This window comes from Zootoca vivipara, chromosome 14, assembly GCF_965207765.1.
Source record: "Zootoca vivipara chromosome 14, rZooViv2.hap1.1, whole genome shotgun sequence".
Taxonomy (NCBI): Eukaryota; Metazoa; Chordata; class Lepidosauria; order Squamata; family Lacertidae; genus Zootoca; species Zootoca vivipara.
The window spans coordinates 15,106,539-15,123,786 of NC_142597.1; the positions used below are offsets into that span (position 1 = coordinate 15,106,539).

The 17,248-nt window shown below is 49.7% G+C and overlaps 1 protein-coding gene across 1 annotated transcript in view; it reads right to left on the bottom strand.

Annotated features, from left to right (window-relative positions):
• Positions 1-17,248, bottom strand: part of KIRREL3 (kirre like nephrin family adhesion molecule 3) — a 733,484-nt gene that overhangs the window by 317,735 nt on the left and 398,501 nt on the right. Inside the window, exon 2 of the mRNA XM_088657681.1 lies at positions 544-621. Coding sequence (XP_088513807.1) covers positions 544-621 — 78 coding nt within the window. The remainder of the gene's footprint in view (positions 1-543; positions 622-17,248) is intronic.

Below are 17,248 nucleotides of genomic sequence, written 5' to 3' on the forward strand. Positions count from 1 at the left end.
CCAGAGCAGCACATGGAAACGCCGTTTACCTTCCCGCTGTAGCGGTTCCTATTTATCTACTTGCATTTTGACGTGCTTTCGAACTGCTAGGTTGGCAGGAGCTGGGACCAAGCAACGGGAGCTCACCCCGTCACAGGGATTCGAACCGCCGACCTTCTGATCAGCAAGCCCTAGGCTCAGTGGTTTAACCACAGCGCCACCTGGGTCCCTTGTTGAGCTTTCTTCCCTGCTTGTTCCTGATCTTCCTTCATGGTGGAGAGGAGGGGCACCATTTTGGGGTGTGCCTCTGGTGCCAAAATGCCTTGGGATGGCCCTGCTTCCTTATTGCAGTTTACTCAGAACAGAAACCCAGCCAGATGGGCGGGGTATAAATAATAAATTATTATTATAATTTGCATGAGTACACCCAGTATTGAGTAAAGAACTTGCCTCTACTGTGCGTATGTGATCTAAGTTAACAAAACAGGTGGAAGTGGTTGACTGCATGGGGAGGAGAATGGGCAGAACAAGTGAAAATAACAGAGGCAAAGACATTGCACTAACCTTCAGTCATTCGCCGGTACTTATCCTTGAACATGAACCCAAAGACCAGACAACATCCTCTCTTTGGGAGACCAAGTTCTGCAAAAGACAGCAAAGTAGATGGTGATCAGCAAAACTGTTGACTAAAAATGGGAGGCATTTGCAAAAAGAAAGAAAGAAAAAACAGTCTGGATCAAAGAGCATTTTAAGAGACCCTGGTTGGAAGGTGTAGCCTTACTAGATGCCAAGGTTTCCCTCCAGCAACAGGGGAAGGAGATGTGCTTTTCTGCTATGGAGGCCCCTGTACAGCTGTACCTGCCAAAAGAATGGCAAGGCACTCACTATAAAGTGCCAGCAGCTGTGGTCATAAGGCCCTGAAGCAGGGAGTTAACAGCAGTGGTGCAGGTGCAGCACCAGCAACAGATCTACTAATCCAAATGCATTCCATTGTCCTTGTTTCACCCAGAATTTTCCTATGAGATCGGACCATAGCTGCCAAGTTATCCCTTTTTTTAAGGGAAATTCCCTTATGCTTAATAGGCTTCCTCGCGAGAAAAGGGAAAACTTGGCAGCTATGGATCGGACCCTATTATTTCTGATGTCTTGCTTTTACCTGTTCCTGTTTTTATGTGCTTGCTTGCTTATTTATTTATTTATTCTGGCTTACTGATTTTATTATACTGCTTTATTGTTTGTTTTCTATATCTCTTGCAGTTGTTTTGTTTTTATTAAAACAAACAAACCATTAAGTGGTTTAGAAGTGCTTCCCAATAAAACAAGCAAACAGACAACAGTTTCTGCTTCATTAGCTGCCACCTATATTGAAGGCATGGGGTATATATTCAATATCCATATCTGTCTTGTCTATCTATAAACACATGCATGCAGATAATATGTAAATATATAAACAAAAAATCCATGGACGCTTTTCAATCAGATGTGAACAAAATCACTTATATTCAGGCACCAATTCATTTCAGTGCTATCATGCTATACCCATCGTGTTGCTGCTTCCCTATCCCTGGTACACTCAAAGATATATCTGAGCTGTGATGCAAACACCAAGCACAGGCACTGGGTGATTGTACTAAAACCACTTCCGCTATCACGGAGGTGGGGTTGTGGGCTTGGCCCGACAGAACTCTCGCGATGGGGGCTGAGTTTCAGCCCTCTCGCGAGGGGGGAAGCCCCGCCACGTCATAAACGGGCTGGCCAATCGGGTCAGCTGGGGCGGGGCTTCCGTCCATTTAAACCGGGGCGGGGCGGGAACGCGTCCTCTTTCGCCCCGGATCCCAGAGCTGGAAGTTCAACCTTCGGACCTCGTCGTTGGATCTCGTCGTTGGATCGAAAACTCCTCCCTCTCCATTTCCCTCTTCCACCTACCTGTTGCGCTATTCTGTGGATCATTTGCAGCGCCGTGATCGCCGGCACGAGCCCCTGGACCGCCGGGCTTCCTGGATTGCTCGATCCGCCGCTGCGGCTACCTCCGCCGCTGCAGCCACCTCCGCCGCCGCAGACACCTCCGGACGCCCACTAGCACCGGCGCCTGGGCCTCCTTCTTCTCCCTGTGTGCGGGGCGCGTCTCTTCCGCAGCGGCAGCCGCCGCCCCCGCCATCGCCAGCAGGCTCCCGCAGTGCACGCCACGGACGAGCTCTCCTTCGCCGGCTTCCCTAACCCGCTGCTGCAGCCGCCGCCGACACCTTTGGCGGGCCCGGGGCTCCGTCAGCTTCCGTTTGCCGTGGTGCGCGCCGCTAGCGCTTCCTCGTCGGTGACCTCCAGGCGGTAAAGGAGAGTGCCCCAGCTGATCCTCCCTCCGCGCAGCTGGTAGCGCTCTCATCTCCGCAGCCGCTTCCGGGTCGCCGGTGATTTGAGGTCGCTCTTGATCTGAGGTCGCAGTGAGTACTCTTCATTTTTAGGAGGGTCATTTCCAGCGGGGTTTTTGCTCCCTTGGCGCTTAGCCCGCTCCCTTTAAAGCTATAAAGCAAATAATTCAAAGTGCCCCCTCTTCACGTGACCCGGGTGAGGCAGCTCTGGGCGCCATTTTGAGACTGGCCACGTGTCACGGCTGCGGTAGCCATCTTGCGTGGGTCATTCCCAGCGGCCGCCATTTTGAGAGTGGCCTCCTGTGCTGGCTGTGGCAACCATTTTAAGAGGGTCATTTCCAGCGGCCGCCATTTTGAGAGTGGCCTTCTGGGCTAGCTGTGGCATCCATTTTAAGAGGGTCAATTCCAGTGGCCGCCATTTTGAGAGTGGCCTTCTGTGCTAGCTGTGGCATCCATTTTAAGAGGGTCATTTCCAGCGTCCGCCATTTTGAGAGTGGCCTTGCGTGCTGCCTGCGGCTGCCATTTTAGGAAGGTCATTTTAGTAGCAGGCTTAGCAGTGCACCCCGCTGCATCCTCTTGTGCTTGTTCTGAGTCTGGCCTTAATTGGCGTGCTGCTTGGGCGGGGTTTTCATATGTCAATTGTTTGTTGACCGAAATTGCGTTTGTGCCTGATTTACCGTCGATTTATTGGCGTTGCATTTGTTTGCTTGCTCTCGACAATTGATTACTGCTCCTTGCTTCCTTCTATCGTTGAATGGCAGTTCATTGGGTCTCTTCTAGAATCTGATTGTAAAGGTTGCCTGCCTGCATTTGAGAATTTAGTTAGCATAGCATCGTTACTGGTAGTATCCTAGTTGATTTGCATAATAATTTAATATCCGAATTAATTTTAGTCATCACCGCATTATATTGTTGATTGGCGTAGGATTTGTTTAGCCTGACCGGCTTCATAGAAGGAATTTCCGATTCGTCCCTTCTCCACTCGAGTTAGCTATTGGGCACGGCGTTACTATATACCGTTGCTGCCTTTTTTGATTTAGTTCGAATCCCTTGATAACCTGCAGGGCCATGGCTGGTCGCAGCCTGCGGAACAGAGCTAAGGGTGCAGCCCCTCCAGCCGCCATTAATAACGCATCAGTGGGCCCCGCTCCGGCCTTCAACCCTGAGGCCCTCGCCCAGGTGGCTTCTAATTTGCAAAATATCTGTAATCAGCTTGGTCCTCTGTGCAGCACATTGGCCCCATTGTGTGTATCTCTCGCCTCGGCGAACCGGGCGTCGCAAAGCAGTGTTTCCAGCTCCCTGACATGTGTCGCTGAGACTCCTCCGGAAGATAGTCAGGCATCTAGCTCCTCCAATTTCTCCCTTCTTAGTTCGCAGACTAGCAGTGGGGGAGCCCCTGGCCCCTTGCTTACCAGCACGCAGCGGGATGATGGTGCCCGCCCGGGCACATCGATGTCTTTCGCGAATAATTTCTCCCTTCTCAGTTCTCAGGCCAGTAGTGGGGATGCTCTCGGCGCATCTGCCGCTTTTTTCCCTAGTCAGCGGCAGGACGCAGAGGCACGAGGGGGCACATCTGCCTCCTCCCTGCCTAACCCTCATCAGGTCCAGGCTACAGCTGCCTCCTTCATGCCTAACCCTCATCAGGTCCAGGCTACAGCGCAGCCTTCTCAACAGGCTATTGGAGCCTCCTTCATGGCTAACTCGCATCAGGTCCAGGTCTTAGCGCAGCCTTCTCAACAGGCTAGCGGAGTCTCGCAAGGTACATCGGTTTCATTCATCCATAACTCACAGCAGGTTACCAACACGCCACAGGCAGCGCAAGCAGGTGTTCAGACCCCCCACCAAGGTCCACGCGACTCCTCTCAAGACGTGGGTCGGGCCCCTCCGTCCCCCCTCCTGTCTGCTCAGTCTGTTTCAGATCACCTCAGGTCTCAGATGGTGCAGGCGCAGACGCGCCCTGGACCGCTTCAGCCGGCTGCAGGTTGGAGCTCGGCTCCAGAGGCCATCAGCTCGGGGCCTGAGCCCGCCAGTGTGGCCCCAGCCACCGAAGAGGGACATCAAGGTGGGAAGGCGAAGAAGAAGACCGACAAGCGGAAGCGCAGCAGGAAGGACGACTCCGATGATGAATCAGGTACGTCTTCCGACTCAGACGCGGACATCCCTATGGAGGATTATTGGGGGGTGGCTGAGGACCAGATGGGCCTCCCGGCCTGGGTGCATAGGAGGAGGGCTAGCTCCCATCGGAAGTCCTTTAATGGTACGCTAGAGTGCCGGGGCGGTGCTGTGGTTCCCGAAGTAAAAGTCTCCACCTGTGCGGACACTGACATAGTGCTGGGGTCCCACCTTTCAAACCGTAAGCGGGAAAAGATACTGAACGGGGACTTCATAGATGTCTTCACTCTCCTGCCCTTGTCCCACATGTTAGGGAAAGGGGAGAAGAGGAAGCAGTATGGCAGGCGCAAGGTTAGAACCCCACGCGCAGAGCGTACTTTTGACAACTGGCACGAGGGCATACATATTTGGGTGGCTGTGATTTCGGCAGCGTACCCCAAGAGGGCCATGCATTTGATGGCTTACATAGCGGATGTCAGGTTGGCCTATTCAATGGCCGGGGAGGCAGCGGCACTAAACTATGATGAAGATTTCCGTAGAAACGCCTCTCAAAACGCAAAGACTCGCTGGGACCAGAGGAATCAGCATTTCTGGAGCAACCACGTGGTCCCCTATGTCGAAAAGAAGCAGGCGGAGCCTCAAAAGTCTCTCAGGTTGGAACCCAGGAAGGACCCCCGTCGTAGGGTCTGCTGGGAATTTAACAGGGGCCTTTGTCAGAGGCCCAATTGTAAGTACGCGCATGAGTGCGACAAGTGTCTCGGACAGCACTCTGGGGTATCTTGCTTCAAGGGGAGGCAGCCCTTTCGGGGAGGAAGAGGCGGTGGCTCCAACCAGGGTTCCAGGAACCCTCAGGGAAGTGCGCAAGGATCAGCCCCTGGCCAAAATAGATACTAGCACATCGTTGACGATAGCACGCTCCCCCATAAAGCTCCCCCCCCTGCGTTCACTCCTAGACCTCTACCCCAACATCAGTGCATCTAAGTACATCTGGGACGGTTTCTCTCAAGGCTTCAGAATCCCGGTCCTTTTCCCACCTTTAACGGGCGACCCGCCCAACCAAAAGTCTCTGCGGGAGAGACCAGACATAGCAATCAAGAAAATCAATAAGGAAATAGCTGCCGGTCGGGTGGCGGGCCCCTTCGAGGCACCGCCCATTCCCGGACTCCACATTTCCCCCCTAGGAATTGTGCCAAAAAAGACACCGGGTGAATTCAGACTCATTCACAACCTCTCTTTCCCTATTGGTAAATCGGTGAACGATGGAATCCCGCAGGAACTTTGTACAGTGAAATACGCTTCCTTTGACCAAGCCGTTAAGTTGGTTAGACAATTTGGGAAAGGGGCCTTGATGGCCAAATGTGATATTGAGTCGGCATTTCGCCTTCTGCCAGTTCACCCTCACGACTTCAAATGGTTGGGCTTTAGGTTTGAGGGGGCGTACTTCATAGACAAAGCCATGCCCATGGGCTGTTCGGTTGCGTGCGCAGCATTTGAGGCTTTCAGCACGTTTCTGGACTGGGCCCTCCGCTTTAGAACAGGATTAGCGGGCGTCACACATTACTTAGACGACTTCCTCTTCGTGGGTAAGGGAAATAACGCGGACTGCGCAGGCCTGATGCGGGCCTTCGCTGCCCTTACTCAGGAACTTGGGGTGCCCCTGGCGGCCGATAAAACCGAAGGGCCCGTGGTTAGATTAACTTACTTAGGGATAGAATTGGACACCGTGGCGCAAACATCGCGCTTACCGATGGATAAGCTCACTGCCCTTAAGGAACTAATCTCGCAACTCATCCCCCTCAAAAAGGTTACCCTTAAACAAATTCAATCGCTACTTGGCCATCTTAACTTCGCATGCAGGGTCATTTCGCCGGGACGCCCTTTCTGCCGTCGACTAGCGAGGCTGTCAGTGGGTCTCAAGCGGCCTTACCATAGAGTCCGCTTGCCCAAGGGGGTAAGAGCCGACCTCGAGGCCTGGCTGACCTTTCTGGATCATTTCAACGGGGTGTCACTTTGGCAGGACAATCTGAGCTTGAGTTCCGATTTCCAGGTGCAGTCGGACGCAGCAGGGTCCTTGGGTTTTGGTGTTTACTTTAAGGGCAGATGGTGCGCTCAGCCTTGGCCAGCAAGCTGGCATGACTCAGACATCACACGTGACCTGACTTTCTTAGAATTTTTTCCAATAGTGGCCGCGGTGCACTTGTGGGCTGCGGAATTCAGGAACCGCCGGGTCTGCTTTAGGACCGACAACCAGGCGGTGGTCAGCGTCCTTTCGCGACAATCATCCCGTTCCACCAGGGTTTCCGCCCTTCTGCGGGCTTTTGTGCTGCGCAGCCTAGAATTAAACATGCAATTCACAGCAAAGTTCGTTCCAGGGGTAAATAACGATATCGTGGATGCATTATCTCGTTTCCAGATGGACCGCTTCCGCTCGCTGGCACCGGAGGCACAGCAGTGGCCAGAGCCGTTCCCGGAGTCCCTATGGAGCCTTGGGAGCGAGAAATCTTGAAGGGAGTATTTGCATCAGTTGCCCCCTCCACGTTTAACTCTTATAAGCGCGCGTGGAACGAATTTTTGAGTTTCAGACTTAAGGGTCCCGTTTCCGCACCACTGGACCCCCCTTCGGAAAGGGAGGTAATGCAATATGCGGTTCACCTCAAGGAATTGGGTCGCGCAGCTAAAACACTCAATTTGCACACGGCGGCCATTTCATTCTTTTGCAAATCACTCTACTCCAGGGACCCCTGTGACAATTTCCATCTACGCAGAGCCATGGAAGGATGGCGCAGGTTGCAGCCGCCGGCTCGCGACCCAAGAAGGCCCATCACTTTCGATCTCCTGTGTCAAATTCACACCCACCTGAGTCCCCTTTGCTGGTCCGACTACGAATCCAGTCTGTTTGCAGCAGCCTTTTCTTTAGCTTTTTTCGGGGCCCTAAGGGTAGGAGAGGTAGTGTGTGAAGACCACCCCAATGGTCTCTCCCGGGGGATCAGGATGCAGGATGTGTCCTTATCCAATTCCTTAGCGGTCGTGCACATTCGCCGATCGAAAACTGACCAGCGGGGATTGGGGGCCACCATTCGCCTGCCAGCAACTGGCAGTCACGGCCCATGTCCAGTACGAGATCTAAGGCGTTTCCTTTCCCTGAGGCCGGCTGGCACTGACCCTCTGTTGGTTCACGAAGACAATTCCAAACTCACGCGTACCCAGTTCACCCGAGTTCTTCGTAAAGCTATAGCAGCATGTGGCCTGGAACCCAGCCATTTCTCGGCCCACTCCTTTCGTATTGGAGCAGCTACCTCCGCTATGCACATGGGTTTGTCGTCCGAAAGGATTCAGGACCTGGGGAGGTGGAAATCGAATGCTTACAAGGGATACCTGCGCCCCACCCCTTAGCCCTCTCCCCGACTGATCCCCGCCTGTCATCTTCTTCTTTCAGGTGGGCACTCCATCTCGGTGTGGATAGCGGGTCACAGCATCGTCCATTGGGCCCAGAAAAGGGCAGTCGAAACGGGTCTGGGGAACGGTCTCAGCCTCCCAGAAAATGTGAAAGTCTCATGGATTTCCCGGAGGGGAATGCGATGGAGCGAACTCTTGCCAGCTGTCCAGGCCAGGGCTGCTTCAGTTGGGCCCCCCCACGCGCTGGTCATACAGCTGGGGGAGAATGATTTGGCGTACAGGAACGCCGTGGATTTGAAATTAAGCATCTTTGAGGACTTTGATAAGTTGCTGGCTTCTTTCCCTGGGATGACGCTGCTGTGGTCCTGCCTTTTGCAGAGACGTGTTTGGCGTGACGGGCACTGCCCTAAAGCTTTGAACAAATCCAGGAGGCTTCTGAATTCGTTTGTGATGCGCAGGGTGCTGGACCTTAACGGTCAGATAATCGCTCACCCGGAATTGACACGCACTGAAGCAGCCCTTTATCGCGAAGATGGGGTTCATTTATCACCACGGGGGAACGATATTTGGTTGGGGGACCTAGTCAGGGGGTTAGAGCATTGGTTGCGGGTGTGAGGGTATTGGCGGCGAGCCTTTGGGGCTCGATTGGCGGTTAGGCATTGGAAATTTGCATAAGAGAAATGGGGGGGCAGATTGCGTCATCCTCTGCCCGCGATTTGGAGATTTAACCCCGTTAAAGGGGTTCCGGGGGCGGTTGCTTTGTCCTGGGCCTACGGAGGTCAGGGCCTGATGGCACCCCCCAACGGTGGCCACAGGAGGTGTCTCAGTAGATTTACATCACTGGGCTCCTTTCTGGTGGTTAATTTCTCCCAGACTGTAACACACGGGTTACAGTCAGATATAGTCGGTTAGGTTCCAATGCCTAAGCCAATACCGCTCAACATCCGAAACCAATAAAGTTGTGGCCTTTCCGCCCACTTAAATTTATTCACTGTGTCCTGTGTTTCATTTCCTGGGGAGGGAGGGACATTGCTACACAAATCCCAGCATCGACTCTTCCATTCCTCCCACCTGAATTGTGTATGGATTATTAACGAACAAATCCAGGTCCTGTCCCACCCCCAGTGCCCAGCTAACTTCCACTCCCCAATGGAAACTCCTATCCTGAGTGTTTGCTTCAGACGCTCTGTTTATGTTGAGGAGGATGCTCAATAAATCTCTGCTCTTCAACACATGCAAGTAATGAGAGCTCCCTAATCCCGTTCACTTAGCAGACTGTGTGATAAAATAGAACATGGGACCTTGAAGGAGAGATAAATCTGTCTTCAGGCTCCATGCCCTTTCAAAGCAAAACAGCTGGCCTGTAAAGTGGCTGAACGCCAAGGCCTGAGGAAGTACATGTCTTTGATCTCTTGCTTTCTTATAGGAGCTGCCTGGCTATCAGCAAAAAGGCAGAGAAATGGATCTAAGCATGGATTTATTTATTTTTTAAAGGAGACGGCTGTCTGTGTGTGTTTTCCACCTTCACCATGCATCTGTATGTGTATATATATCTTGCAGTGCGTAAAAACACCTTGCAGATTCTTCAAACAAAACCACCACATGGCACAGCAGAAAGAATTAAGGCAACGTGTTCTGCCTTGCCTGTGGCCCAGACATATATGACTGGGTCTCTCTCTCATTTTGTGCGGCCTTGCTGATCAAAGTTCTTTTGATGTTTGTTTAGTGTGCCTGTGGTCCTTTTTTATATCTACTACTTCATTTGCAAACAGAGAATTACTGGGCCTCAGGGCAGGCAGGAATTGATGCCAATAACAGGGCCCAAAGCAACCTTTCCACTACAAATTTCAGATGGAGAGAGAACAAGCTGTAGTTAAGGGCACGAGAAAGGCATGTGCTCATGGAAGTAACTTTTCTTTCTAGCCCATGTGACAGGAATGGGAACTACTGGCCCTACAAGTGTTGTTGGATTCGAACTCCCATCAGTCCCAGTCAGAATACCCAATAGTCAGGGTTGAGAGTTGGGGTCCAATGACTTCTAGGGGGGCCATGTGTTTGCCATCCCTTCTAGGGGGGCCATGTGTTTGCCATCCCTGCAGAATGGAGGAGCAGAGGGGGAGAAATTGCAGAAACTGAAATATGATGAATGTCATTTTCCAAAATCTAACACAAGTAACTCTGGTATCTCAAATGGTTCCCAACACATGAGACTGGTGACCAGCCTCAGCTAAACTGCAAAAGAAAATCTGGTTGAAGGATCTTCTATCATGTGGTTTACCTCCCCCATTACTTGCTGCCACATCACCATTCCAAATCAGCGAGAAAACTGCTGATCAAGCCAATTATAAACAGTGTTTGTAACAGGTCGGTGTTTCACAAAACACTATTTCTTTTAAATGGTGAGGATGCTGTCACAGCCATGCCAACGTGAGGGCAGTATTATTTCTCAATGCTGCCTCCAAAATTTGCAACGTAAAAAGTGATCCACTGTGAAAGGTGGTAACTTTTAGTGATTCAGTTTTCTTGGAGAGATGAGCACAGGTCATGGTGGGCCATATGGCAGCCATTGAGGCTAAAACATGTGTGGCCCTGCAGATGTTGTTTGGCTCTGACTCCAATTGTGACTGACTAGCATTGGCCTGCTGGCTGGTGTTGATGGGAGATGGAGCTGACCAGCATCTGGGACAGTTCCCAATCCCTGGTTTATGGCATCCAACAATCCTAGTTCCCGTATCCTGAATAGCCTCACCATTTAGATAGCAGGCTCCTAAAAGTTCATGAAACATCTGGATATATGCCAAAAGCCATTTTCAGTCCTGTTGTGTTCAGCATAAGGAAACCGCATAGCTGCCAAGTTTTCCCTTTTCTCGCGAGGAAGCCTATTAAGCATAAGGGAATTTCCCTTTAAAAAAGGGATAACTTGGCAGCTATGAAACCACCATAAAAGGGACCTTTGGGACTGCCATTTGTACACAGCTGCCCCCAGGTTCAGAATTAATCATTTTTTCTCCCTTTTAAACAAGTCCAAGCAGGGAGAGGCCCATCAATAGGGCTTCAGCAGCATCCTCATTTCAGGATCACTTGTCTTATCCGTATAAAACTGGAGAAGTAAACAAGCTGTTATTCATGCCTTTGCTGATATGAAACCAAAGGTATCATCGATCCTTATCAAGCCTCTAATGAACTGCCGAGGTATCAAAATGTAATTAAAAGCACCAAATTAACTAAACTTATCAGCCACAATAAACAGTGGCTTCAACAACAGAACCAAACAAATCAGCTTCCCTTCCCCCTTTCCCCCTTTCCTGCTAATTGTGAAATGTAATTACATAATTACCCATCTCTTTTGCATGGATGGGGTCCTGTTTATTGCTGTTGATTGATGCGGCTAGTGGATGAATCCAGAACGAGGGCCCATCAATAAAGGCACATGTAAAGCGGAAACCTCTGCAGGTTTAGCCCAAAGATCTAAGCCATAGAAACAGTTTCTACTTATTGGAGGGCCAGCCCTACTTTTAAACAGAATGGGACAGCTGCTTCAGGTGGCAGGGAGAAAACAAAGCAGTATTCCATGCAGCCTACCTTACACCCCTAAGCTAGTCTGTTACCCTCAGATGCAGTGGGATATATTTTATTCATTTACATCAGATCATACATAACATCTATACAGTGTACAAAGGGATAAAAGATAATATGCAGGGGGGGAAATGTAAATAGGCTCTCAGGTTACAAGGCATCACCTCATGACATAGCTGCCAAGTTATCCCTTTTTTACAGGGATTTTCCCTTATGCTGAATAGGCTTCCTCGCGAGAAAAGGGAAAACTTGGCAGCTATGCCTCATGAGCAATTGAACTAGTGCCTAAAAGACAGGCCAACCCAACTGCACTGGAGGTCTGGAGTTCCTCATTAGAATCTAGGTGCCACTAGCCCATTCACCATTGATACAACAGCCAGTCTAGTAATCCTCTACACATGGAATGCAGGAAGTCGGCATCTTGCCCTGTGCCTCAGGCAGCAAAAGACTTTGGGCCAGTTCAGATCTGATGGTGATTTTTGGTGCCATGAAAGGGCAGAAAATAGCTGGTCATTTAACTGTTGCGTTTTTGCTGCCTGGGAAAACAAGGGCTGCTTGTAGCATTTTCTGCCTTAAATACAGTAATAACTTTACCAGCCCTAGGCACCTCTGTTCATTTACAAAGCTCTAAACAACTTGGGCCCAAAGCAGCGCTGCAGCATGAGTTGCCGGCGCCCAGGGTGGGCCAGAGCTGAATGCAGACTTGCAGCTAGGAGGACCTGTATCCAGTAATATCAGGTCAGAGAGACAGACAGAAACTAGGAGAAAACTAGGAGTGGGCATTGTGGCCAGAGTAAGCAGCTTCAGGTGAGATTCCTGGGAGAAAGCATTACATGTGAGAGGGAGCACAATCCTAGCTAACAGGACCAGTGGTCAGGGATGATGGGAGTTGTAGTCCCAAAACATCTGGAGGGCCGAGTTTGCCTATGCCTGATGCAGTGTTTGGGCCTCTTTACCAGATTCCCTACACAGGTTGGCTCAACAATTTTGGGGTCTTCCTATAAAAAGCACAACAACTTTTGGGATGTTTTTAATTTTAGAAATGTGGCAAAGAGCTGAGGTATGGGCTTCCCGTCCTCTAGATCTGCTACTGTATTGCACCCGATCCATTCGGAGGCCCCAGCCATAAAGGCAAAAGTCCACATTGTAACATTCAAGTTTCAATGGATCAAAGCATAATTCTGGATTTGAGGTCTTATTTCAAGTTTGCTCTCAAGGGGGCCTCATTTTACACTTTTAAAAAATACATTGCTATCCTCATGATGAGACGGAACAATGCAAGCACCCACAGCATTATGATAATTCATGCTGCAAATACATTAAGAGTTTGCTAAAGCTTTTATAGCTAAAGGCATATTTAAATGCTTAACTGCTCCTTCAAGGTGTCTTGATGCTGCTGCGCTGAAGGCCTGAATCTCTGAGCCGGGTTCCACCCCCCAAGCCCTTTCATATGCAAGAGAAAATCTACAGCTCAGAGAGCAAAGCACACAGCACTTAACAATGCTTTAGCTATAGGGGACCATGGAGAATCAGATGAGTCTTTTTTTAAAAAAAATAGCCAGGCATGTGCATGAGTTTCAAACTTGGAATCATCCCCCAAGTATGCCAGGCACACTCTAATGTTGTCTGGAGCAGCACCCCAGCTCCCTCAGCTGCCATAAGTCTCCCAAGACAGAGTCACAGTTGCCCAAACTGAACTCATCGGCTTTCCCGGCGGCTGCACCAACAGCCGCCACTGCTCTTTTCAATGAGCCTCATTCTCCAGCCACAACATCTACCTCCCTAGGCAATGTTTGCTCAGACATTACTTGGCTCTGGCAATAGCACCTCTCTCTCTCTCTCTCTCTCTCTCTCTCTCTCTCTCTCTCTCTCTCTCTCTCTCTCTCTCCCTCTCTCTCTCTCTCTCTCTGTGGCATTAAGTCGTAGCAAATTCCTGCTGCAACTACATCTGCTCCCCGGGAGAGAGGACGCTGGGGGAGCAGGGTGGAGAGAGAGAGAGAGAGAGCTTGTCTAGATCAGGCATTGTTGTTCTTAATTTGTATACTGCCCTCCATTTGAAGATCACAACATAAAAATGCAAAACCAAAACAGAGCAAAAGTGAAGTTTGCCACCTCACCTTGCAAACAAAACCCAAAAGTGTTGCCTGCCAGCCTTACTTGCTCATCCAAGGGATAAAGAGACCCATTTCCTCTACTTCTAGGCAACGTCTCCCTCAGAGCCTTCAGACACACATGGGCATCTGGAAGCTAAGCTTTGGGGTAAGAGGCAAATATATTGCTTGGAGGGAGCTCCCTGTCCCAATTTGACAGAGCACGCTGGCTCCTGGTTGCTCTCATGCAAGTCACAAAGCCCCTCAGACAGAGGGAACTCTAAAGAGTGTTCTAAAGCCCTCTTTCCCCGCCTCGCCTTTCCCCACCTCCTCGCAAGGGCGGGGGACGCTCACGTGGGCACTGCCATTAGGATGCTCGCACAGGCAAAGTGCCATGCCCCCGCCACTCCAGGAACACAAGTCCCCATCTCCGCCCGCTGCCAGGGACCACACATTCGCTCCATAAGATACACAGACACTTCCCCTTACTTTTTAGGAGGAAAAAAGTGTATCTTATGGAGCGAAAAATACGGTATACAATGGGGGGAGTTGAAAAATTAAGTTTTAGTTTCCTTAGTTTTTGATGAATAAATATAATGTATGGGTATGCATGCATTATGACTATGAGTAAAATCAGTGGGTGGACACGCTAATGAAATGTGCATGATTATGGTACCACTTGTGGGCTTCCCAGAGGCACTAAGGATGGGCACCACATGGGACCAGAATACAGCACTAGATAGGCCACCAGGGCTGCTCTTAGGCAGTGGCAGAGCTTCATGCTCCGGCATCAGTGGGGACGGAGAGCAGGCGGGGACAGGGCTGGCACACACCCCGTGGTTGTGGCACACCGCCTGTGGGGGGCGTAGCACCCAGCGTGCAGGGGGGGACGCAGCCCCAATGGCACCCCACCGGGCTCGTGCTTCCGGGGGCGGTGCGCTCCCCCCCACTCCTCTTCCTCCGCCAGTGCTCTTAGGATCTGGTGTTTTTACTTTCCAGCAATTATCCTCCCCTCCCCTCCCTCCATTCCAAAGCTAATACAGTCATACAGTGGTACCTTGACTTCTGAATGCCTTGACTTCCGAAGGTTTCGACTTCTGAAGTCCGCTAACCCGGAAGTATTTTCACCGTGTGCGTGTTCTGCGCATGCGCAGAAGCAGTGCACACATTCTGCTCATGCCGAAAATGGACGCTTCGACTTCAGAAGTTTTCGACTTCAGAAGAGCGCCGTGGAACGGATCGCCTTCGTAAGTCGAGGTACCACTGTACCTCGGTTTAAGAACGCTTTGATTTGAGTACTTTCAGTTTAAGTCCTCCGCGGACCCGTCTGGAACGGATTAATCCATTTTCCATTACTTTCAATGGGAAAGTTTGCTTCAGGTTAAGTACACTTCAGGTTAAGTACGGACTTCCAGAACCAATTACACTCATACTTCAGGTTAAATACGCTTCAGGTTGAGTACTCCACAGACCGTCTGAAATGGATTAATCCACTTTCCATTACTTTCATTGGGAAAGTTCACTTCAGGTTAAATACTCTTCAGGTTAAGTACAGACTTCCGGAACCAATTGTGTACTTAAACCGAGGTACGGTAGTAGGAGAAGGAGAAGGAGAAGCCTACACAGGTTGTCAGAGGAGTGACATTGCTGAGGGATGAACAGCTCTGCAGGCAGAAAAGGTAAAGGTAAAGGGACCCCTGACCATTAGGTCCAGTTGCGGACGTCTCTGGGGTTGTGACGCTCATCTCTCTCTATAGGCGAGGGATCCGGCGTTCGTCTGCAGACAGCTTCTGGGTCATGTGGTCAGCATGACTAAGCCACTTCTGGTGAACTAGAGCAGCACATGGAAACGCCGTTTACCTTCCCGCCAGAGCAGTACCTATTTATCTACTTGCACTTTGATGTGCTTCTAAATTGCTAGGTGGGCAGGAGCTGGGACCGAGCAACGGAAGCTCACTCTGTCACGGGGATTCCATCCGCTGACCTTCTGATCGGCAAGCCCTAGGCTCGGTGGTTTAGACCACAGCGCCCAAATTTATCCATTTCATGTTCCTTTAGCATCTTTCTGGGGTGCTACACACTCCACTCAGCAACGTAAGGCACTGCCTTATATAAAGTCACACTGTCAGTTCATTTAGCCCAGTAATGGCTACTCTGACTGGCAGGGAATCTCTGGTGTGAAGGGCAGAGGCCCTATCTCAACAACTGGCACCTGTTCTTTCTAACTTAAGATGCTGGGGATCTTAAGTGCTCCACTACTGAATTATGGGGCCGAAGATGACAAATGTGGAAAATGGGCTCAGGTTGTGCTGAGTCATTCTTCTTCCCTTCCTTCATCAACCCCTCCCTCCTTTCCCTAGCAATTTTACGGCTCACTTTGAAGGCAATTACATTATACAAAAGTCATGGAGAGCTTGAGGTTTCAGATGCAGCAGCACACAAAAATGCTATTGCAAAGGGGTAGTAAAGGTTTATTAACGTCATCACAATTTGTGCTATTGTGCAGCTGAATCCCATCAGGAATGGTAATAAATGTTTAATAGGCCAATAATACCTGTTTAATAATTTTCTGAGCTCATTCCTGCCTAATTGCATGTTTATTAAAGAACAATAAACTTTATAATCGCTGTAAAGACATAATTGCAATTCCAACACTTATTTAATATTGAGTTAATTATATTACAACTAAGTTATTTTTCCCATACATATTAAATATCAATTAGTTGTTTTAAACTATTGATTTGTATTTAATTAACTGTGCTATTATATACTAATTAAATTCTTATACGAAAAGTTAAAACAGCTGGTCCCTCAAATTAAATTTAAAAAAGCAAAAACACAAAATACTCATTGTATTGAAATAAATCACACATTGACATCAATTCATGGTTTCCTTCCACAGTGATGAATATTCAGAAACTGTGGTAATAAATGCATGGTTCCACATGCTCTACATAGCTGCCAAGTTATCCATTATTTTAAGGGATTTTCCCTTATGCTGAATAGGCTTCCTCGCGAGAAAAGGGAAAACTTGGCAGCTATGATGCTCTACCATAATTAAGTTACTTAAAACCAAAGAGATCTTTATTTTCTAGGACAGCCTTTGCCAACCAGATATGCAGGACTACAATTCCCACCAGCCCCAATCAGCACAACCAGCAGTAAGGGATGATGGGAATATAGTCCACCAATGTTAAAGAGCGAGCCAGCAGTACATTGCACCATTCAAAGTTGGAGTTAACTCTTTATTAGCAAAAACACAACCTTCACTTGGGTGAGTCTCAGGCCTAATGACACTGAAGCCCTTCTTCACGTGCCTCTTCCTTGAGAGGTCTGGAGGGTGGCAACACAAGAATGGGCCTTCTCTGCAGTGGCTCCCCATCTGTGGAACGCTCTCCCCAGGGAAGTTCGCTTGGCGTCTTCATTATACACCTTTCGGGAAAAACGTTCCTTTTTAACAGTCCTCCTGTTTCAGCCCTTCTTTGAACAGGCCATTCCTGGTGGGAATGTGACCCTGGATCCCCAACCCAGGTTTATGGGACAGGATGAGATATCAGTGCTAGACTATGTGTCATGGAAAGATGGTGCCTGGATGTCACAAGGCTGATAGGGAAATGCCAGGTCTCTGCAAGTCAGGAAAAGGCTGGAGGCTTGGAATGCAATTGACTTTTATTCACAGAAGGTAACACAGCTAGGTCTCCCAGGCTCGACTCCTTCAGCTTGAGACAT